The sequence below is a fragment of the Chiloscyllium plagiosum genome, unplaced genomic scaffold, assembly GCF_037043375.1.
Source record: "Chiloscyllium plagiosum isolate Xiang-an unplaced genomic scaffold, Cpla_swu_hap1 HiC_scaffold_24, whole genome shotgun sequence".
Classification (NCBI taxonomy): domain Eukaryota; kingdom Metazoa; phylum Chordata; class Chondrichthyes; order Orectolobiformes; family Hemiscylliidae; genus Chiloscyllium; species Chiloscyllium plagiosum.
The window spans coordinates 50684086-50707636 of NW_028270162.1; the positions used below are offsets into that span (position 1 = coordinate 50684086).

The following is a 23551-nucleotide window of genomic DNA, read 5'->3' on the forward strand; positions in this document are numbered from 1 at the left end:
AAACCCGGATATTTTTTAGTTTATTGAAAAGCCTGGTGAAAGTTCTACTATTCTAGTTAAGAATAATACATAAAAACAAACTGATCATATTTCTGAGTGAATATGAACTTTATACTTCTACGATGGCTTATGGAATAATGAGGCCTGATTTCTAGTGCAGTCCTTCTGCCAGAACTCTAACATTTTGATAATATTATTTTTAATGTGCTTTAAAAAAGAAATTCCTGAAATAATTTTGCTTCACTACAGGAGGGGGAAGATTTGGAGATATACCACTTGTGCCGCTGGCCTCTTCTCTGGAGTACGTACTGTTGCAAGTTCCACAATGTACAAGTTGATGTATTCTATTGGTTGTCAGCATCAGAAAATTCAACTGAACAAAATCCTCCCACTTTGGCTGATAAAGTAGGAAATGTAATTGGCATGTTGGCTTCAAATCTAATCCTCCTCTCTGACATTTGACAGTGATGAAAGGAGGAGCCATTTAAGAACATAAAATTGTAGCAGAGACAGGGTGTACTGGAGGCTGCTGCCACCAGCAATCAAGCCCAAAGATCAAGTATGATGGAGGCAGCAGTGGGGCTGCTGTGGGAAATATAACAGCAAAATGAAGGTTGTTTTGTAGTCACAACACAGGTTCCAATCATCAGCTCCTTCAGTTGCCCACAAGCACAGAAAGTGGGCTGGAAAAACCAGAAACTAACCCTTCCATTTGACACCAGGTCTGCACCAGGATCAGACCATATTTTGTGCAGGATCCAGGATCCCTCAAGTTAGAGTGGTGGGTTTGAAGGCCTGGCTCTTCTTTCCATTTATCATTAATATGACAGAAACACAAGGAGCAAACCAACTCTATATCCTTCTCAGGGAAAGTGAGACTGCAGATACTGGAGATCAGAGTGTGGAGCTGGAAAAACACAGCAGGTCAGGCAGCATTCGAGGAGCAGGAGAATCAACGTTTCAGGCATAAGCCCTTCATCAGGAATGAGGCTTGTGGGCCGTTGGTGGGGGCGGGGGGGGGGGGGGGCGGGAACGCTGAGAAATAAATGGGCGTGGGGCTGGGGGAGAGGTAACTGAGAATGCAATAGGTAGATGAAGGTGGGGGAGAAACTGACAGGTCAGATAGGAGGGTGGAGCGGATAGATGGGAAAGACGATGGACAGGTCAAGAAGGCAGTGCTGAGTTGGAGGCTTGGGACTGGGATAAGGGGGAGGGGAAATGAGGAAACTGGTGAAACTCATTTCAGAGAACAACTCTGGGACACCCGGACGAACCACCCCACTGCCCTGTGGCTGAACAGTTCAACTCCCCGTCCCAATCCAACCAAGGACATGCAGGTCCTGGGCCAAATCCTAACCATCTGACGCCTGGAGGAAGAACGCCTCATCTTCTGTCTTCGGATCCTGCAATCCCACAGGATTAATGCAGACTTCACCAGTTTCCTCATTTCTCTTCCCCCCACCTTATCCCAGTCCCAAGCCTCCAACTGGGCACCGCCCTCTCGACCTGGTCATCGTCTTTCTCATCTATCCGCTCAACCCTCCTCTCCGACCAATCACCTTCATCTACTTATTGCATTCTCAGCTAACTTGCCCCCACCCCAACCCCCCTCCCAGTCCACAAGACTTATCTCTGATGAAGGGCTTATGCCCAAAGTGTCGACTCTCCTGCTCCTCGGATGCTGCCTGACTTGCTGTGCTTTTCCAGCGCCACACTCTTCAACTCTATCCCCTTCTCAGTCAATTTCTGTCACGCACACACTTGGCAAGCTACATTTTGCCCACTTGTGTTTTACACTTGTTATTGTGTTGGAGTGGACTCCCTTTAAATTGTTGATCACTATATTTTGTTGAGTGAAAATATTGCACTTAACAGCTGCTACGTAATGTTATACTATACAAGGAAGTGACCGTCTCGCGGTCTGGGCTTCAAGTTGCTGAAAATTACAGGTCTGAGTCAGGTTCCCTTGCTTGTGTATCGGGCCCCTGTTAGAAGGACATGATAGGCAGTCAGTGGCTCGAGATACATTTTGATATCAGTGGCCATTGTGAATTTCCTGTACATAACAACGCCAAAACTGATAATCATCAGTGAGTGAATACCTGATCCACGTGGACGTGCATATTTAGTCTGTTTGCAAATGTTGCACATAGTAAATTTAATAAATTACAGATTAGTCACACAGAGACAGCAGGACACTACCACCACCTGCAGGTTCCTCTTAAAGTTGCATACCATCCTGATTTGGAAATATATTGCTGTTCCTTCACAATCACTGGTCGAAATCCTGGAACACCATCCATAACAGGACTATTACATGTTGGCCCAGCCAGTGCAGCCTATATCTTCTAATTGCATTTTTCATAAAAGGTCCCCCCAGACAAAGAAAAATTCCACAACATTGAAAAATACAGTTGTAGAAGTCAGTAAAGTAAAATAACCTGACAACTGGTCAAAGCATATCCCATCTGTCCCATGGTGACTGGTAATTGCAGTGTTTTCACTTATACAAATATAGTAATCAACAAAGGGATATCTACTCCAATAGAATAACAAACGCACACATTAATGTGTTAATAAAATCTACTCCCGATCATTTATTTCACATAAGCTTCTTCCTAACCCATCTCAACAGTTTCATCTTTTCTCAATCTCACCATCAGCCTCACCTTCTCTCAAATGCATCTTCATCCTAACCTTCTCTCAAACCTAACTCCCATCTCGCCTACTCTCAATCTCACCACCAGCCTCAACTTTGCTCATATACATTCCCCATCCTAACCCTCTCTGAAACTCACCCCCCAGTCTCACCTCCTCTCAATCTCACCAGAGCCTCACCTTCCCTCAATCTTATGCCCCGCTTCATCCACCCTCCATCTCACCACCGACCTCAGCCACTTGAGAACTAACTCACACTGATTCATCCCCTTTGGAAACATCATCCTCACTGCCTCACTCTCTTTAAACACCGCCCCCACTTCTCCAACCTCTCTATAGTCCATACTGAGTGTACTACCGTTTCTGTAAACTATCTTGCTCCAACTCTATTCCTGAGCCATTATTATTAAACTGTTTCTATAATCTGAACTCCTCATTCAATACTATCTGAATTGCTTAATTTTGGCTAAAATATCAGATAACTATTTGTCTTTACTACTTGTGCATTAAATATTACAACATCTCTACAAGCTGTCTTTCATTAAAACATCCCTCTCTATAAATTGATACCTCGCTGTATCAGTTTCAATTTAATCTGTTCTGCAGTAAAACACATCCATCTGATACAGCCACTGCAACATGCTTCCTAAAAACACATCCTTACTGTAATCTATCACTTACACTCACTCAAACTTCCTGTTGGTAGTCTAATCTCGTAGTCATACTTTCTCACATGATAAATTAACTGTGACCCGTTCCTCATAGCAAGAAGCTAATTTTCACTAATAAATCTCTGAAACTGACCGTGTGAGATAACAGACATTCTGGGTAGGATTTTCACACATGCTTCAACACCATGATAATGGGAAGGGATCAAATTAGAGTCCTTAGTTGCACATGCTGGCAGTAAAACAATCCCCTGCAGGGATTGAGAACATCCTAATTAACCTCTATGCTTGCCATCCTATTAAGGCTGGTGGACAAGCTCCTGACACCTTCAGCCAAGTCCAGAGCTCTGGAGCCTTGGCAACATCAAAAGGTGAGCTATGTGTACCTGAGGCAGGCCAGGAACTGCCAGGGAGTCTCAACATGGAGGCTCCTTCGGTGGTCCCAATATGGAGGCTCCTTCGGTGGTCCCAACATGGCCGCTCCTTCGGTGGTCCCAACATGGAGGCTCCTTCGGTGGTCCCAACATGGCGGCTCCTTCGGGGCCTCAACATGGATGCTCCTTCGGTGGCCCCAAAATGGAGCTTCCTTTGGTGGCCACAACATGGAGGCGCCTTTGGTGGTTCCAACTCAGTAGCCTCAACGTGGAGGCTCCCTCGGCAGCCAACACAGAAATATGTTAGGGATGGAGAGGTATGGATCGGACATAGCTGTAATTGCTGCCTCTCATCAGTGCAACACTGTCACTGGGGCACTGAGGCCCCAGCACGAATGGCTCCCTTGATCTTCCTCAGCAGAGAGGGAATTGTGTTTTATAAGCTGGTGCCTTGTGCAGGCAGTCGGGAGGCTGCTCCATGGGTTGGAAAGTTTGGCAATCCAATTTGCTGTATGGGCAGCAGATCATGTTAGCGGTCTGACAGTGGGGAGGCACCAGCGGTGTGAATCAGGCACCTTTCCCTATCCAAACTCTAAACCTGTATCCAGGGAAATGGGAAAATGCAGCTCTCCATGCTACTAGGACAGACCAACCACTTTTCAGACAAACAGGAGGAGGAATTCAGTGGCAGGAAGGCTTAATTGGAAACCAGTTAAGTGATAATGGGGGACTCCCTGGATGTTGTAAGAAGGGAAAACTTGAGTGAATGAGGATCAAAGCTTCCTTTCAATCCAGGAGCAGACCCTCTGATTCTCTGAGCCCATGTAAAAATCTAAAACCAAATATAATTATCAACATCTCTTGGGTTCTCGTTGTAAACAATCCACTTTCCCAGTTCCCAAACAAAATGGTCTATGAGAGATATCAATATCAATATTAGGCCCTATTGCCTTCTTGTGGTTGTCCAGCTCAAAGAAGAAGGAAAACATTGGCTTCCCTGGTAAAAGTGGATGATCAACCTTTGGCATTGATCATCTGATTTTTAATATGTGGGACCTTTCATAGATAAAAATGGTTTAAAAATAAAGAAGATGCTTACTTACAATAGCTTGCATGATCACCTGACCAGGCTGAGGCAAGCTTCACGAAACCATTAACAAACAAAAAATATTTTGAACTGAAACTACAATTTCATCAAAATGACTGAAACTGGTCACTCAGATAAGTAGTTTCTATTGGATTTATACCTTTTTGGATAAGTTTTACATATTAAGGATGAAAGATGCCTGAAGATTATGTAGTTTGGGGGTGTGGGGGGCTGGGTTGGCAGGGGGGAGGACAATGAAGCTAGGCACAAGAATACACAACAGAATCATATTTTAGGGATTACTTTTGGGAGAGCAGAGAGAAGAATGATGAATTTGTAACAGCAGAACTGGAAGGCTTTATCTTTTTCCCTCTTTCCATTTTTACCTTGAGCCTCTCAGAAGATAATACTTGGTGCAAAGCAAATCAGAGAAACATCCATGCACTGAAAACTCAAAGATATACACAAACATTGCTACGGTAGAGGGTAAACTAAACAACTGTGGTCTCACATTAAATCTGATATTTCAAGAACCTCAAGGAGCTTTTAAACTGCATTTTTGATCTTTTTGAACCAAATGCTCCTCTCTCTTTTACACTTTATACTTGTTTCTGATGTCATATTCTATTATTTTTCTCAGTGTCAGTTAGCAATACTTTCCTTCACTTAAAAAAACTCCTTGCAATTAACTTCTTCAATTTTGAACTAGTGAACTGATTTTAATTAATCTTCTGAACTGTGATACCACAGGATGCTAAAAATCTTTGTTGTGGCCAACCAAGTGGGGTTACGAAAAGGGAAGCCAATTCACCTGGTCAGAAAGCATGATAGGAATGCAGCAAGATCATAGGCGATAAATAACTAGCCTAACCTTCTCCCCTTTTCAGACACTCCTCCAGCAGTCATTCTAGATCTCCAAGTCATCAATAAGAGCAGCACACTACCTTGCCATCACATTACCATCTGCCTCAGTTTTCACTTTGATGAAAGCCTAATGGTGTATTCCCTCATACAGCTTCTGGCATAAAAATAGCATATCCTGGAAAATTTGCCCATGATTCCACAAGAGATGACAGAATTTGATTCTATCTTTGAAACAGTCATAGAATCCCCACAGTGCGCAAAGAGGCCATTGAGCCCATTGAAATGCACTCAACCTCCAAAAAGCATTCCACTCATACCCGTGCACCACCCCACCCTATTCATGTAATGTTTTGCTTTTTATTGCTTCTCCACTTTCTTCCTAACCAAATACATCACGTCTGAACTCCCTGCTTTAAATCTCGCTTGGTACATGTCTGCCCATTCCATCTTTTTTTTTGAAATCTATCACTATCCTTCTCACAATATCTTCAATCTTTTGCCATCTGCAAGTTTTGAAATTGTACCCAGTTCATCTAAGTGTAGCATATCAATAAAGATAATAACAGAATAATACAATATAATACAACATTATATAATAATGACATACTATAAGTGAAACAGTAGTCCTAATACGGATGCCTCAGGAATGCCAGAATGTGTCTTCTTCCAAACCAAAAAAAATCGCTCACCATTAATCTTTTTCCCTGTCAGTCAGCCAACTTCTCATGCACGCTGCATTTTCCTTTTATTTCACAGGCATCAGCTTTGCTGAGAACCTGTTCTGTGGAACTTTATCAAGTGGCTAGATTTATCGTCAATGCCATGCTAGGTGGGGTCACAGTGACACCACACTTAGAAACACAACATTGTGGCATTTCATCTCTGCAACGCTACAGAGCTGTGCCTGCCTGTCACAAAGATGGTGCTGCCCATGTGTTCACAGAACAGGACCAAGGCAATCTTATGAGTGCATGGCTGTCGCTGCCATGGGTGCGGTACTGACATGCCAGGGCTACACTCTCTGTGGATTCAATGGCTGAACAACATGACCTTTCTCGATCAAAGTCCGAATAAAGAGCCTTACTCAGAGCCACCCACTGCCTCTCAGAAAGCAGTGACCTGGGAACAGGAGCTGGAACAGGCTGTTCATAACTACCTATAATGAATATGTGCTTTGTTCAGGGTATGATGCTGGAACCACTGAAATAAATATTTTAGATGCAGCAGGAATGCATATTTGATCTTCTAATTGCATTGTCTGAAGAACGCCGTTGGTCATTATTTTCCCAAATGACATATGCCCTCAGTGAAAAGCCTTGTCACTTCTCTAAAATTGCCCATTTTTTGGATAGAGTTTACACAATATGTTTCTACAAACAGAACTAACATTTTGGATGCAGTAACTCTTCATCAGAACAAGTCATCAGACCAGAACATTAACTCTTCTTTCTCCCTCTAGATACTGCCAGACCTGCTGAGTTTCTCCAGCAATTTCTGTTTTTGTTGTAGATTACTTACAGTGTGGAAACAGGCTCCAGCATCTGCAGTTCTTTGTTTATATGTCTTTCTTTTCTTCCCTATCTTTCTTAAGAATCATGCATTCAGGAATATTTAGCACTTAGTCCTGGCCTTTTTTGAGCCAAGTTTCTGTTTTCACCAAAACATCATTCTCTCAAGTGGCTACTCATGCACGGAACTCACCAGCATTATTGAACCACACTCTTCATGCTCATATGCACACACTGTAAACCTAACTTACAATATTATTGCATTTCCTTTTACTCTGATCCTAATTAATGGCTTCTATTGCTTACTGTGGTGCTTTGTTATCAGTCCCCTGTGCATCTTGTAGGAATGTAGGAATTTCCTACATTCCCACTGCATCTGGTCACTATAGCCCTGTTAGAATTTTATACATTTCAATCAGGTCACTTCTCATTCTTCTGAAGTTTAGTGAATACATGGCCAGTCAAACCAAACTCTCCTCCTAAGACCAGAGGGTGCTAAGACATCGCCCAATTGCATTCTGAGAGTGGGCTTTGTAGTCAGCACGGATGGTGAAGAATCTGGTGTAAAGGAATGGTCAGCCCCAAACATTAGACTAGTGAAGTGTTTCCAACCCTCTTTCCTCCTGTAAACAAAATAAACGAGAGGCAAGGTTCAGAGGAGAGGTGACAGAACATCATGAGAGGAAGGTCAGCAGTGAGAGTTCCAGTGGGTAAAGGGGCATGAGCCTAAATAGCTTCGGTTGGTAAGCAGCAGGTAAGTTTTGAGAAATTGTTATCGGGGCAGAGAGCACCAATAGTTTCAATTTATTATTAAAAGTATTCGACATTGTAAGGATTAATTAAGTTAAAAAGGGTAAGACATGGCAGGAGAGCTCCAAATTGTAGTCTGCTCGTCTTGCTTGATGTGGGAAGCTGGGCACATTCCCAGGGCCTGGCACCTGCATGTGCGCAAGAAGTTTCTTCAGCTGCAGCTCCTGGAAGCCCGAGTTTCAGAGTTGGAGCAACATCTGGGGACACTGGAGCATTCGGAAGGCGGAGAGTATTATGGATAAAAAGATGGTCATATCACAGACTCAGACTTTACAGGCAGGAAGGCAGGCTAAGCAGGCAGTGAAACATACATTTCCTGTGGCTACCCCCCCCTACAAAACAGATTTGGATATTGTTGAGGAGAATGTCCTCTCGGGGGATAACAGCGGCAGCCAGATTCAGAATTAGATTAGATTACATTAGATTACATTACATTACAGTGTGGAAACAGGCCCTTCGGCCCAACAAGTCCACACCGACCCGCCGAAGCGCAACCCACCCATACCCCTATATTTACCCCTTACCTAACACTATGGGCAATTTAGCATGGCTAATTCACCTAACCTGCACATCTTTGGACTGTGGGAGGAAACCAGAGCACCCGGAGGAAACCCACGCAGACAACGTGCAAACTCCACACAGTCAGTTGCCTGAGGCGGGAATTGAACCCGGGTCTCCGGTGCTGTGAGGCAGCAGTGCTAACCACTGTGCACCATGCCGCCCCCCCTTGTGGGGGGGGTACTTGGTAAAGTAGTTGGGGAGTGTTTAAACTCGTGTAGTGGGGGATGGGAATCAGAGGAGTGGGGCAATAGATGCAGAAACTGAGGGAGAGATAGTACACATGGCAACCATAATTAAGAACAAGACCAGGGAGGGAAATGCTGCTGAAACAATAGTGGGGGGGGAGGTGGCAGGGGTCTCTGAAATACATGTGTTTCCATGTGAGATTCATAATGGTCAAGATAGATGAACTTAGGGCTTTGGTTAATACTTGATACTATGACATTATAGTGATTACGAAGACATGTGTTATGAAGTTGAAAGCGTGTACTGTACCTTTAAGAAAGAGTGAATGTAGTTTTGCACTGGGAGCTTGCAGGCGCTTGTCATGTGAGTGACTAGCAGTATCAGCGTGTACTGGAAAAGTGAAAACATGTAACATTTGGCTGTAAACTGATTCTTTTGACCACAATTCCAATCTCACCAATCAGTTTAAATTAAACCCCAGGTTACAAAATCCCAATTGGGTTTGAATTTATTGTTTTTGCCCATCTCAAACCAATGATATTATCCAATGTTTAGGGTATGAAGAAGCAGACATTTTGAAAGTCAGAGAGAGAGTAACTTCCAAAAAGAGAGAGACTGCCAATCAAAACTCTCTCTGTCAAAGATACCTTTTTCATATGAAATATCTTTGTAGCAAAAGACCAAAGATGACCCTGGGGGATCTTCAGTCAGAGGAAGACAGACACCATAGACAACAGCTGCTGTTTGGTTTTGAAATTAGGTTGATGTAATTCTAATATGGGTGGTCATTGAAACAGTATATTGTTATAGAGTTGGAAGCAGTTATGAAAAAGAGGTGCGGAGAGTTGTGAATAGTTGTTGTTTAATGTTCACTTTTAGAATCGAATAATAAATTGATATTTTTCCTTTAAATAGAGGCATTTGGAAGTTCTCTGTCACTCATACCATAACAAAATATGAGGCAGGGTCAGCTTTTCTGGGTGTTTGGTTTAATTAGCAGAAGGGTTCACTGCCGTGTCATAACACTTGGCTGAAAGAGGGACAGTACTGGCAGCTGAATGTCCCAGGATTTAAATGTTTCAGGTATGATGTAAAGGGATGTAAAAGGGGTGAGGGAGTTGTATTACTGGTAAAGGAATATCTCACAGCTACATCAGAGGACTTGTGCAGTGAGACAATATGGGTAGAACTCAGGAATAGGAAAGGTGAAATCTCAATGCTGCGGGCATACCAAAGACCTCCCAACAGACCAGCGGGAGATAGAATTCAGAATATATAGAAAGACTTTGGAAAGATGTGAAAACAGAAGGGTTGTTGTGGTGGTTGATTTTAAGTTCCCCTGTACTGACTGGGACTCAATACATGCTCAGGGCTTGGATGGAGCAGAATTTGTAAGGACCATTCAGGAAGTTTTTTTGACACAGTATGTAAACAGTCCAACTAGGGAAGGAGAGATATTGGACCTGGTTTTGGGAAAGGAGCCTGGCCAGGTAAATGAAGTTCAGTGGGGGAGCATTTCGGGAACAGTGACCATAGTCCCTTGGGTTTTAAGATACTCATGGATAAGGATCACAGCAGTCCTTGGGTGAAATTGGGGCAAGGTGAACCACAACAATATTAAGCAGGAACTGGAGAATTTTGATTGGAGGAAGCTGTTGAGGGTAAATCTACAGAGGACATGTGGGAGCATTTCAAATGGCAGTTGATAAGAGTTCAGGAGTGGCATGTTGCTGTAAGAATGAAGGTTAGGTGTGGCAAATTACGTGAACCTTGGATGACCAGGGATGTTACGACCTTATTCAAAAAGAAAATGGAAGTATCCATAAGGTCTAAAAGGATGGAAAGTGATGAAACCCTTTAAGTGTATAAGGAAAATAGGGAAAAACTTGAACAAGGAATTAGAAAGGCTAAAAGGGGCTGTAGAAAGTAATTAGCAAACAAGATTAAAGAGAAGCCCAATGCTTTTTATACATATATAAAAAGCAACAGGGCAGCCAGGAAAGGATTGGCTCACTCAAGGACAAAGGAGGTGTCAGTATTCAACAAAGAGAAGGAATTGGTGGAGTATGATCTCAAGGAAGAGAGGTGTCAAATTTTTAAGTCAAATTGCTATTAAAAAGAAACAGGTGTTGTGCATCTTAGAAAGTATTAAGTAGATAAGTCCCCAGGTCCTGATGGGATCTATCCCAGAATATTGAGGGAGGCAAGAGAACAAATTGCTGGAATATTGACAAGACATTTTTGTATCCTCTTTGGCCATAGGTGAGGTCCCAAAGGACTGGAGAATAGCCAATGTTGTCCCATTACTTAAAAAGGGTAGCAAGGAGAATCCAGGAAATTACTGGCCTGTGAGCCTCACATCAGTGTTTGGGAAATTATTGGAAAAGATTCTCAGGGACAAGATTTATACACATTTCGAAGTAAATGTACTTGTTAGCGATAGTCATCATAGCTTTGTGTGGGGGAGGTCATGCCTTACTAACTTGATCAAATGTTTTGAGGAGGTGACGAAGATGATTGATGAGGAAAAACAGTTGATGTTGTCCACATGGACTTTAGTAAAGCTTTTAACAAGGTCCCTCATGGCAGACTGGTACAAAAGGTGAAGTCACCTGCTATCAGGGGTGAGCTGGCAAGACGGATACAGAACTTGCTTAGTCACAAGAGGCAGATGACAGCAGTGGAAGGATGCTTTTTGGAATGGAAGATTGTGGTGAGTGGTGTTCCATAGGGTTCGGTGCTGGGACCTCTGGGTCTACTTAAATGATTTGGAGGAAAACATGGCTGATTTAATTAGAAAGATACAAAGATTGGTGGAGTTGCAAATAGTGAAGAGACTTGTTAGAGGATACAGCAAAATATAGATCAGTTGGAGATATGGACAGAAAAATGTCAGATACAGTTTAATCCAGACAAAAGTGAGGTGATGCATTTTGGAAGGTCAAGTACAGGTGGAAATTATACAGTAAATGGCAGAACTCTTCAGAACATTGATAGGCAGAGGAATCTGGATGTGAAAGTTCACAGCTTATTTAACATGGCAATGCAGGTAGATAAGGCAGTAAAATAGGGCTTTTGCCCGAAATGTCGATTTTGCTGCTCGTTGGATGCTGCCTGAATTGCTGTGCTCTTCCAGCACCACTGATCCAGAATTATGGCATGCTTGCCTTCATTGGAATGGACAAGTATGAGGATAGACAAGTTATGCTGCAGCTTTATAGAACTTTAGCTAGGCCACACTTGGAATATTGCATACAGTTCTGGTCACCAAACTATCAGAAGGTTGTGGATGCTACCTGGTATGGGGTATTTTCACCATGAAGAAAGGTTGGATAGACTGGGATTGTTTTCACTGGAACCCATGAGGTTGAGGAGTGACCAGAAAGAAGTTTATATGATTGTAAATGGCATGGATAGAGTTGGAAGCATGAGACTTTTTACCTAAGTTGGAGGGGTTCAGGGAGGGAGGGTGATTTTGAATGAGACATGCAAGGTAAGTTTTTCCACACAAAGTGTGGTATGTAGAATGCACTGCCACACAAGGTGGTAGAAACAGACTCAATAGCAGCATTCAAGAAGCACCTGGACAAATACTTAAATAGGAAGGAAATAGAGGGACACAGATCCTGTAAGTGAAGACTGTTTTATAGCATGGAAGGGCAAAATGTGTTGGCACAGGCTTGAGGGCTGAAGGGCCTGTTTCTGTGCTGCATTGTACTTTGTTCAAGACAGTCTTGCCAACCCCGGTTATCAGCTTAGTGAACCTTTGCTGCACTCTATCGAGGCAAATATATTCTCTCTTAGATAGGGAGACCAAAACCGCACTCAATAGTCCAAGTACAGTCTCACTGAAACTGCATGTTCTAATGTGTAAGGTCACTTAAATAGAACCCACACTGGTGCTGACCCAGTCACTGACACTGTGGACTTCCATGGTGAGTGGATTGGGAGAGATCTTTCCAAATTCCCACCATAACATTAGCAGGAGGACAATAATTCCACAATACAGTAAATGATGAAAAGTTGTAGTCTATATTGTTTCGCCAAGGGTCACCCAGACAGCATCTGACAGGACAATTTGAGTAACATGCCCAGGCCTGTTAATCTTGGATACTTGGGTGGATTGTCGATCCTTGTCCCACCTAAACTGACTGCAGAAATCTGTACCTGTATGTCAGTTACAAATTTGGGCAAAAGTTTTAGAGGAGACAGAAATCTCGGACTTCGACTCAGACTCTGCCAATTTCCTGCGTGGTAATATCCGGGGCTCTGACAACAGTCCCTTAGCTATCGTGCCTGTTTGGCAAAGCACACTGCTGTAAAGAAAAGTCATTATAGCTGACGCCAAGGTCCCCCAACATCAAACTCACGTTAGTCAGATCCTACGGTTTGACACTGCCTATAGAATGACAGGACTAGGGTTATAGTCCCATTCCAGACAGAAACTCAACATTGACATGTCATTGCAGTAACAAGGGAGTGCTGCAGTGTCAGAGCTGCTATCTTTCTGGTGAGACATTAAACCAAAACTCTATCAAATCTCTCAGAACAATGCAGATCCCATGGTACACAGCTGTAGAGGAGTTGGGGAGTTATCCCCATTTTCCCGGTTTTTATTTGTCCCTCAATCACCAATAAAACAGAGTGCTTAGTTAGTTTTGCCTGGATGTTTGTGGGATACTGCTGTGCATAAATGGCTACTTCTGACATGAAATAGTAATGTGGGAAGCACTTCACTGGTTGTGAGTTAATCTGGCATGTGGAGGAGGTGAAAGGTGCTCTTTACAGCACCCATCACAGGCTCCATATTGAATAATCCAACTCACTGAAAGAGAAGACAAAACAGAAAGTATCAGAGAAACTCACCACAGTTTGGCAGCATGCGTGGGCAGAAATACAGAGTTAATCTTTGGAGACTAAAAAAGACATCATATTGGATTTGAAACATTAACTCTGCTTTTCTTTCTCCGCATACAGTACCAGATCTCCAGAATTTCTCCAGCATTCTCTGCTTTACCTTCAATTTTCCAGCATCCACAGTATTTTGCTTTCATTTTTTCTGTATCAGTATAGAATTCATCCTGTATGAGGGAAAAAATATTCACAGGCAATGCCACATAAACAAGTAATGCGAAAGGAGAGAATCTGAAACAGGTAAAGTGTGAAAGCGGTGTGAAAAATTCCTCTCAATTAACAATCTCACAGCTGAAAGAATCATTTTGGATGCCTCCAATTATAGGCAAGTATTAGTAAGAGTGAAAGAATCTGGAAAAAAATCATCATTTTAATTTATTTCAAAGAACTCAGAGGTGGACTGAGGCTCAGAAACAATAGCAGTGTTTTGATCAGGCTCCAAAACATCCACTCGCTGTGTGATGCAGGCTCCAACCTACCAACTTCCTGATGAACCCTTACACAATACATCAGATTATTGATGCATGACACCATCAGCCTGACTGAGAAAACAAAAAGAATCAAAAGGAGTACAAAAGATTCTCTTTGTTAGAACTCTAAATTCCAAATAAAGCTCTTCTAATCTCAAAACATGTCTCATACTGACGTGGTGAGCAATCAGAGACCGCATTACTTTACCCATGCCGATTGGTGGGCAGGATTAAACAGCCATGCAATATTGTGCAAAAAGTGTCTCCAAAATATTTCCATCACAAAGAACACAAATACAATTAGATATCCATTTGCTTCAGGTTATTATTACATCTCACTGTATTAATCACACCAAGCAAATCCAGGAAGGTCAAATAGCATTATTTGGTTGTTACAGTAATGAGCTCTAGGATACTTACATCATTATGAAAAGCTGGTTGTCAGACATTAATAAAAGGGTTAGCCAGCGTAAACATTGTCCAGGCTGCTCCATTTGTGCTAAACAGAGTGTGTGAGTAATACTTGTATTAGTTAGAAATACTTAATTTGGGAATGAGTTACTAATGTCCTGTTCACCTGAGTTTGTCAGCTCTGCCAAACTCACCAATTCCCTGCATGCACAAACTCTGTAAGTGCTCACGCGCTAAAATGGTGAAGTCTTATCATTGTAATATTTCCCCATATACAGTTCAGATAAAGGAGTATATTAGATTAGATTAGATTACATTACAGTGTGGAAACAGGCCCTTCGGCCCAACAAGTCCACACCGACCCTCCGAAGCGCAACCCACCCATACCCCTACATTTACCCCTTACCTAACACTACGGGCAATTTAGCACTGCCAATTCACCTTATCTGGACTGTGGGAGGAAATTGGAGCACCCAGAGGAAACCCACGCAGACACGGGGAGCGCGTGCAAACTCCAAACAGTCAATTGCCTGAGGTGGGAATTGAACCCGGGTCTCTGGCGTTGTGAGGCAGCAGTGCTAACCATTGTGCCACCGTGCCGCCCAATTTAATTTGTTCACAAAAGTTTTATATTTGACAATGTTGCCTTTGTACAAATACATCTGAGAAAATCTGAGACAAAAAGCATTCACACTAGAAACATTAAAAAAAACTTTACTTACATTGATCATAGCATTGGAGGTGATGCGGAAGAGGGTTGCTCGCTCATTGACTGTTTTAATTTTTTCTCCGTTCTCATCTGGTAACTTTAAGTTCTCAAGCTCACTCAGAGACCTCTGAAGGGCTGCCCCGTGCTTCGAGATGAGTTCATTGCACTGGCTCAGGTCGTCAAGCTTGCTGGCTAGGGTCCTCAAGGTGGTGTGCAGCTCACTCTTATCGGACTGCGAAGTTGGTTCCTCGTCACCCGAGTCATCTGTAGAAGAGAAACAATTTCACTGGTTACTGCACTGCCCTTACCACTCAAGGCACATGTAAAACAGGAACAAGAGACCGAACAGATAAGATTGGAGCGACAGAACATTTGAGGGCAGTTGATATCAAAATCTGGCTTGTGCAGGCTTCCCCTCTTTTTAGTCACTCATAACAAGCTTCCTCAAAAAGACAGGTCAATAAAACAGAGTCTGTTCAGTGTGTTGTCTCCCCGAGTATCTACCAGGTGAAAAGGTCCACAACCAATACAAGGATAACATTTACTTTTTTATCTTCATGCTCCTTTAATAAAATGTATTTGGAAAGTAAGTGAATCATACAGCTCAGAAAGAGGATATTTAGCTCATTGTACCTGTTGAATGAGCTATCCAATGAAGCTCATACCCTAGTTCTTTCCCAAACACCTGAATTTTATTCTCCTTCATGTATTTATCTAAGTCCCTTCTGCAAATTACTACTGAACTTGCTTCCAATATCCTCCCAGACAGTGCGTTCCAGGCCATAACTGTTAACTATATATTAATTGTGTTACATTATATACAGTTGACAGCATTAATTAGGGTCTTACTTGACCACATACAAAGAGACACTCACTGAAACTGGGTATTGTAGAGTTTGGAGGTGTAGACTTAAAAGCTTTCAATCTGTAAATAAATGCAAGATTGAGTAAAGACTGGCTCCTGTAGCATCTTTTAACCTGGCACCCTGAAATATAATAAAAATATGCCACATTTAAAAAGTTCACCTAACTCCCCTGGTTCTTTATTCCATCAAATCTGAATCCACCCCTGATCCTACTGACAACAGAAATAGTTTCGCCTAATTTCATTCCTATACCTTATAGTCTTATTTACTTCACTCTTCATGATTTTGAATTCCTGTATTAAAATTCCCCATAATGTTTTCCATTCAAAGTCAAACAATCCCAGCTCATCTAATCCCCAAAAGACTGAAGTCCTTCACTTTACATTATGGTAAATCCGCTCTGCATCCTCCAATGTGCTTTGGCAGGACAGTGCAGCCCTTATGAGGCTTACTGTCAGAGGCTAAATGTTTTCACAATCTAAGGACCTAGTTCTCAGTAATTCAGTTTCTGCTCATACTGAAACAAGAAAACCAGAATTTACTTGACCTTTCCTTATTTTGGAGCAGCAGGCCTCTGCTGATTCTGACTCTGTTGGAATGATTGTGAATGTGTGTGTAATGCAGTACAGTGAGGGACAGGGAAACAATCACAAAGCCAGAAGTGTACTATAAGATCCATTCGCAGTACTGTTTCTACATTGAATGAAGGCAACCTCTCAGCATTAACGCTGACACAAAAACTCTAAAAGAATTTCCAGAATCCCTATGAGGGAGAATAGGAAGGCATTTCCAGCTGTTTACTTCAGCCGACAGCTGGCTGTACTACACACACAGATTTGTTTTGGCAATATCTCACTGCAGCAGGGAACAGCTGTTCCACAACAAAGGAGGTCAAGTCGCCAGCATTTGTTGTAGTTGTAATCAGAATAAAAATCTAATTTATGATGTTTGTTTGTCCATGAAAGCGAGAGAAAAAAAGAGTAAGAGTGGGCTGCTAACAATCCACATTTACAAAGTTGGATTTACCTTCACTTTTGAACAAAGCCAAGTTACTAGTTGAAATAAATGGAGCAGTATCATTTCATGAGCTGTGATATTTTGTATTTATGGAATATTACAGAGTTCTCCTCAGTTAAAAAAAAACTTGTCCCTATGCAAGAGTTTGCTGTGACTGCCTAACATCTAATAGCACTTTATAGCCAATGAACCAACTGTAAAGTGCAGTAACTTGTAAAACCATGACAGCGAAGATGTGCACAGCAAGTTCCTTTAAACAGCAATGTGATAATGACCAGTGATGTTGTATTTTTAGGACATTGCTTAAGGAATGAATATTGAACAGGATGCTGGGATTAACTCATTTCTGTTTAAAATAATGCAATGTAACCAGTTAGATCTACATGGCAGGGCAGCTGAAGCCTTAGTGCTGCAATGGAATGTCAACCTCGAATATTGTACTCAAGTCTCCACAGTGGGACATTAATACACAAGCCTCTGACTCAGAGGTGAATATGCTATCAATGGAGTCAAGTTCTGGTCTTTAGCCAGTTAAGGGAGGGTTCCTCCCTGTTCTAACCCAGATGTTCATTCATGATTATATTTAAACAGTTTCCAGGCACCTTGAGTTACTTGCAGCTTCCAGCACAGTCTATATTAGGTATATAGTCACACAACTGCAAGATATGATTACTGGGGAAGTGTAACTCTGCTCGGCTAAAGAACATTGTGAGCATATTGCAGTTTAAAAGTTGATTAAATAATGTGAAAATCACTGATAGCACAAGTCTAATGACAAAGCTAGCATGGGGTATGCAAACACATTGCAATGATAACTTGAATTTATAATAGGACATTTAATGTAATAAAGCACCCTATAGTATTTACAACATTGCGAATTCAATAAATGAACAGCTTAGTTTTTGGATAATTTCTCAACATGAGCATTAGCATCAATTCATTGTAATTAAAATGCACATAAAGAGAGCTTGTTGAATGTTGTGCCCTCTTTAAGGGCCAGCTCTGCACTAGGTCAAACATTGTTCGCCAGGAGTAACCCTACACAGTGCATGTGGTGGGAGAGAAAGGCAAAAGAAAAGCCTCTGAGGGAACACGGGTGCACAGTTTGGAAATAAAATCTCACATTCATTACAGTATTACCTCTTTTCATCATCACTTGTCTGATCGACGGTCATAGTGATGAGCTTCATTTTCTTTTTGGTGGCAGATGGAGTGGGAGGATTGACAGCGAGGACCAGAGGCCTGAGGGAAGGTTGGAGTGGGAGAAGCGACAGCGAGGACCAGAGGCCTGAGGGAAGGTTGGAGTGGGAGAAACGACAGCGAGGACCAGAGGCCTGAGGGAAGGTTGGAGTGGGAGAAGCGACAGCGAGGACCAGAGGCCTGAAGGAAAGGTAAATTTAGAAAGATATAAAGGTTTACCTAGTGTATAGGCAGAGCGCACACTGAGCAGGAGCAGACACAGGAATGCTGGGAAATGAGGCTTTATATTTGGTGGCTGCTTTACCCTAAACACTATTCAGGTTGTGTCTCCCACCTGTCCTTCTCCTCTAACCAAGTTCTATGTGCCGATTGATAATGTCACGGGATTTTAAAAACGTTTTTCAGTAGTCTTGTTGGGAATTTAGAATAGTGGGAATGGAGGTTAGGGCAGTTGAATGTACCTCCTGCAGAATGTGGGAGGTAAGGGTCACCTCTAGAGTCCCTGCTGACTACATCTGTGGGAAGTAATCCAGTTCCTTGAAAACCGCATTAGGGAACTGGAGCTGGATGAACTTCGGATGATTTAGGAGGTGGAGGGGGTTATTGAGAGGAGTTACAGGGAGGTAGTCACACCTCAGGTAAAAGAAGAAGGTAGATGCGTTACCATCAGGGGACAGAAAGGGAACCGGCAGACAGTGCAGGAATCCCCTGTGGCTGTTCCTCTCAACAACAAGTATACTGTTTGGGATACTACTGGGGGGGGATGACTTACCAGGAGTAAGCAATGGGGCACAGGTGTCTGGCACAGAATCTGTCCCTGTTGCTCAGAAGGGAAGGGGGAAGAGGAGCAGAGCATTAGTCATTGGGGTCTCCATAGTTAGGGGCACAGATAGGAGGTTCTGTGGGAACGAGTGGGACTCACAGTTGCTTCCCAGGTGCCACGGTGTGATGTCTCTGATTATGTTTTTGGGATCCTTGAGGGGGAGAGGGAGCAGCCCAAAGTCGTGGTCCACAAAGGCACCAACGACATAGGTAGAAAGAGAGATGGGGATTTAAAGCAGAAATTCAGGGAGCTAGGGTGGAAGCTCAGAGCTAGAACAAACAGAGTTGTTATCTCTGGTTTGTTGCCCATGCCACGTGCTAGCGAGGTGAGGAATACGGAGAGAGAGGAGTTGAACACGTGGCTACAGGGATGGTGCAGTTGGGAGGGTTTTAGATTCCTGGATAATTGGGGCTCTTTCTGGGGTAGGTGGGACCTCTACAAGCAGGATGGTCTTCACCTGAACCAAAGGGGTACCAATATCCTGGGGGGGATATTTGCTAATGCTCTTCGTGTGGGTTTAAACTAATTCAGCAGGGGATGGGAACCGAAATTGTAGTTCGAGTATATGGGAGGATGAGAATAATGAAGTCAGTACTAAGATTTCAAGATTGCAAGAAGTTGGTTTGAAGTGTGTCTACTTCAATGCCAGGAGCATCCGGAATAAGGTGGGTGAACTTGCAGCATGAGTTGGTACCTGGGATTTCAATATTGTGGCTATTTCAGAGACATGGGTAGAGAACAGAGAGGAATGGTTATTGCAGGCTCTGGGATTTAGATGTTTCAGTAAGAACAGGGAAGATAGTAAAAGAGGTGGGGGTGTGGCACTGTTAGTCAAGGACAGTATTACAGTTGCAGAAAGGACGTTTGAGGACTCATCTACTCAGGTAGTGTGGGCTGAAATTAGAAACAGGAAAGGACGTTACCTTGTTGGGAGTTTTCGATAGGCCTCCAAATAGTTCGAGAGATATAGAGGAAAGGAGAGCAAAGATTATCCTCAATAGGAGCGAGAGTGGCAGGGTAGTTGTTATGGGGTACTTTAACTTTCCAAATATTGACTGGAAATACTATAGTTCAAGTGCTTTAGATGGGTCAGTTTTTATCCAACGTGTGCAGGAGGGTTTCCTGACACAATATGTAGACAGGCCAACAAGGGGCAAGGCCACATTACATTTGGTACTGGGTAATGAACCCGGCCAGGTGTTAGATTTGGAGGTAGGTGAGCACTTTGATGACAGTGACCAAAATTCAGTTATGTTTACTTTAGTGATGCAAAGGGATAGATATTTATCGAAGGCAAGAGTTATAGCTGGGGGAAAGGCAATTACTTTGCAATTAGGCAAAATTTAGGATGCATAGGATGGGGAAGGAAACTGCAGGGGATGGGCACAATTGAAATGTGGAGCTTATTCAAGGTCAGGCTACTGCGGGTCCTTGATAAGTATGTACCGGTCAGGCAGGGAGGGAGTTGTCGAGCGTAGGAGCCATGGTTTACGAAGGACGTTGAATCTCTTGTCAAGAGGAAGAAGAAGGCTTATGTTAGGATGAGCTGTGATGGCTCAGTTAGGGCGCCTGAGAGTTAAATGTTAGCTAGGAAGGACATAAATAGAGAGCTATGAAGAGCCAAGAGGGGACATGAGAAATCATTGGTGAATAGGATCAATGAAAACCCTAAGGCTTTCTATAGCTGTATCAGGAATAAAAGAAAGACTAGAGTAAGATTAGGGTCAATCAAGCATAGTAGTGGGAAGTTGTGCGTACAGCCTGAGGAGATAGGGGAAGTGCTAAATGAATACTTTTAGTCAGTATTCATTCTAGAAAAAGACAATATTGTCGAGAAGAAAACTGAGATAAAGGCTACTAGACTAGACGGGATTAAGGTACACAAATCTGGAAAGTGTAAAACCGAAGGGGTTTCCTATTTAAGATCGAGATGAGTTGTAATTTCTTCTTTCAGCTAATTTTTGATCTCAGAGATCAATGGAAGTTTGGTCATTAACACAATAAAATTGTGAGAAATGGAATCACAGGGTCCCTGCCCACAAATGTATATTGAGCAGAGAGAATGAGAGTATATGGGTTTGAAGGAGATACAGTTTACATTTGCATACTAACTTTGCCTTGTGTTAAAATAATAATTTGCTTAAATTTATTTATGCATGAAAGCCAGTATGAGTTTCTTTTGTCCTAAATAGCACTTACAATAGACCAGTCAACAGTCTTGGTGATTCAATCGGTCATTTATATATTTTGTGATGACATTGCTGGTACAATTGCAACATTTAAAAGGCATCTGGATGGGTATATGAAAAGGAAGGGTTTAGAGGGGTGTGAGTCAAGTGCTGGCAAATGGGACTAGATTAGGTTAGGGTTTATGGTCGGCATGGATAATTTAGACTGAAAAGTCTGTTTCTGTGCTGTACAGCTCTATGACTCTATGTAGAGAAATGGGGCTTGGTTAGCAGCACACTCCTCCCATCAGTACCGTAACAGTGCACTGACTCCACTGTCATACAACAAGTATTGATGAGTTTGACTATTCAAGCAATCCAGAATTTTGGCTTATCACAGACATCTTTCTCTCTGATTTCTTGTCCTTTTCATAGGTGTAGCTGTCAACTTTGCCATGACATGAGTTTCAGGCAATCAGATTTTCATTCATCGTGAATTCATTGTGCATTGAAGGCTGCCCTCAACAGGATTTTGATCCATAAGGGAGTCCTGTGCTATGAGGGTCGGGCTGGGCTGGTGAGGGAGGAAAATGGAGTTAAGATCGTAACCAGATCAACAAAAATTCCATTGAATGATGCAGCAAGTTGGGAGATGGTAAGAAATAGGAGCAGGAATAGGTAATGTACAATACAACCATCGAAAGCAGCAGTAATTACTTACAAACATAAAAGCCACACATCAGCCAACAGCAGTTACTCCAGCATCATGGGGCTCCTACTGGCCTGTAAGCTTCTTACTCCCTCCCTTTCATGTTCATTTTCCTGCCTTGATGTTTGCTTGTTAAATACAGGGCACTCTGCTAAAATTACACTATCCTGTCACCAGTGGGATGCCCAGGATGGTTTGAATGGACTCAGCCAATCTTCTACTTCCCATTGCTGAGATATCTGTCTGTTCCTCATTGCCCCATGATAGGAACCTACCACTGCAGTAATCATGGCCGGTAAACTTGGGATCTTGTCTTTATTCTATCTTTTGATGTGGACATTGCTGGCAAGACTAGTATTTGTTGCCCATCCCTAACTGTCTCTTCAATTAAATGACCTCGAAGGTCATTTCAGAGAGCAGTCCTGTAGGTCCAGAATCACATGTAGGCCAAACCAGGTAAGGATGACAGAATACCTTCCCTAAAGGACAATGAAAGTGTTTCACGGTCACTTGTCACTCAGACTAGCTTTATATTACAAATGTACAGTAGCCGCAATAAAATTTCAACTCACGTCACCGAGAGCTTGGAGTCTAAGCTGTAGGATTACTATTCCAGAGACATTGGCATGGTGTCACCACCACCTCCCTGATACAATAGATCAAGGTGTAAAAATTATTGCACTCCATCAATAGCTGCTAACAACTTTATGGATATTAAGAGTGATGGGCTTTCAGCACATTTTCACTCATCTCGAAGTAATACTCCCATGAACAAACAGTTAATATATCACTGCACCTAATTTTTTAAACGTTGAGTCTATGCACATAGCATTGGAGAAATCTCAATATCTACTGATGATGTGTTTTCATTTGTAACTTACAGAATTATTATAATAGTAGCTGTTACCAGTTCTGGTATCATCCTTGTGAAATTTTACTGCACAAAGTCCAATGCTTCTGATGTCTTAAACAGCATGGAAACCAGAACAGTGTACTGGGGCTGGAACTAGGTTCTGTACAAGTTTACCAGAATCAGTAGTTATGAATGCTATGCTCCTAAATAAATCTTAACATTTTGTTAGCATTTTAGTTGCTGTGTTGTCCTGTGTTGCTGCTTTTAATGGTATGGCCAACTTTACTCCTTGAGCCCTTCACTTTCCACCCTTTTCAGCTCCTTCCTTCCTAATTCACAAGCGACATTTCTGTTTTCCCATCACATTGGACTGCCTGAGATTTACCTAAAGTTAATTTGCCTCATTTTACAAATCTACAAGTCTTCAAATGTCTTTTTGTTTTGCGTTGGTTTCTTCCTCAGTATTAGATTTGTCTGACTGTGTTTTTAAAAAAAAATGATTATTTTTAGACTAGCTTCAGTGTGGAAACAAGCCCTTAGGCCCAACAAGCCCACACCGACCCTCCAAAGAGTAACCCACCCAGACCCATTTCCCTCTGACTAATGCATCTAACACCATGGACAATTTAGCATGGCCAATTCACCTGGCCTGCACATCTTTGGACTGTGGGAGGAAACCCACGCAGACACGGGGA

At 42.5% G+C, this 23551-nt stretch overlaps 1 protein-coding gene across 6 annotated transcripts in view; it reads right to left on the minus strand.

Moving 5' to 3' along the window:
* LOC122562796 (oxysterol-binding protein 2-like) overlaps positions 1–23551 on the minus strand; it is a 343122-nt gene that overhangs the window by 112042 nt on the left and 207529 nt on the right. For all 6 annotated transcript variants that reach the window (XM_088000163.1, XM_088000162.1, XM_043715996.2 and 3 more), the window contains one exon: positions 15234–15484. In XM_088000163.1, the coding sequence (XP_087856289.1) occupies positions 15234–15484 (251 nt within the window). The remainder of the gene's footprint in view (positions 1–15233; positions 15485–23551) is intronic.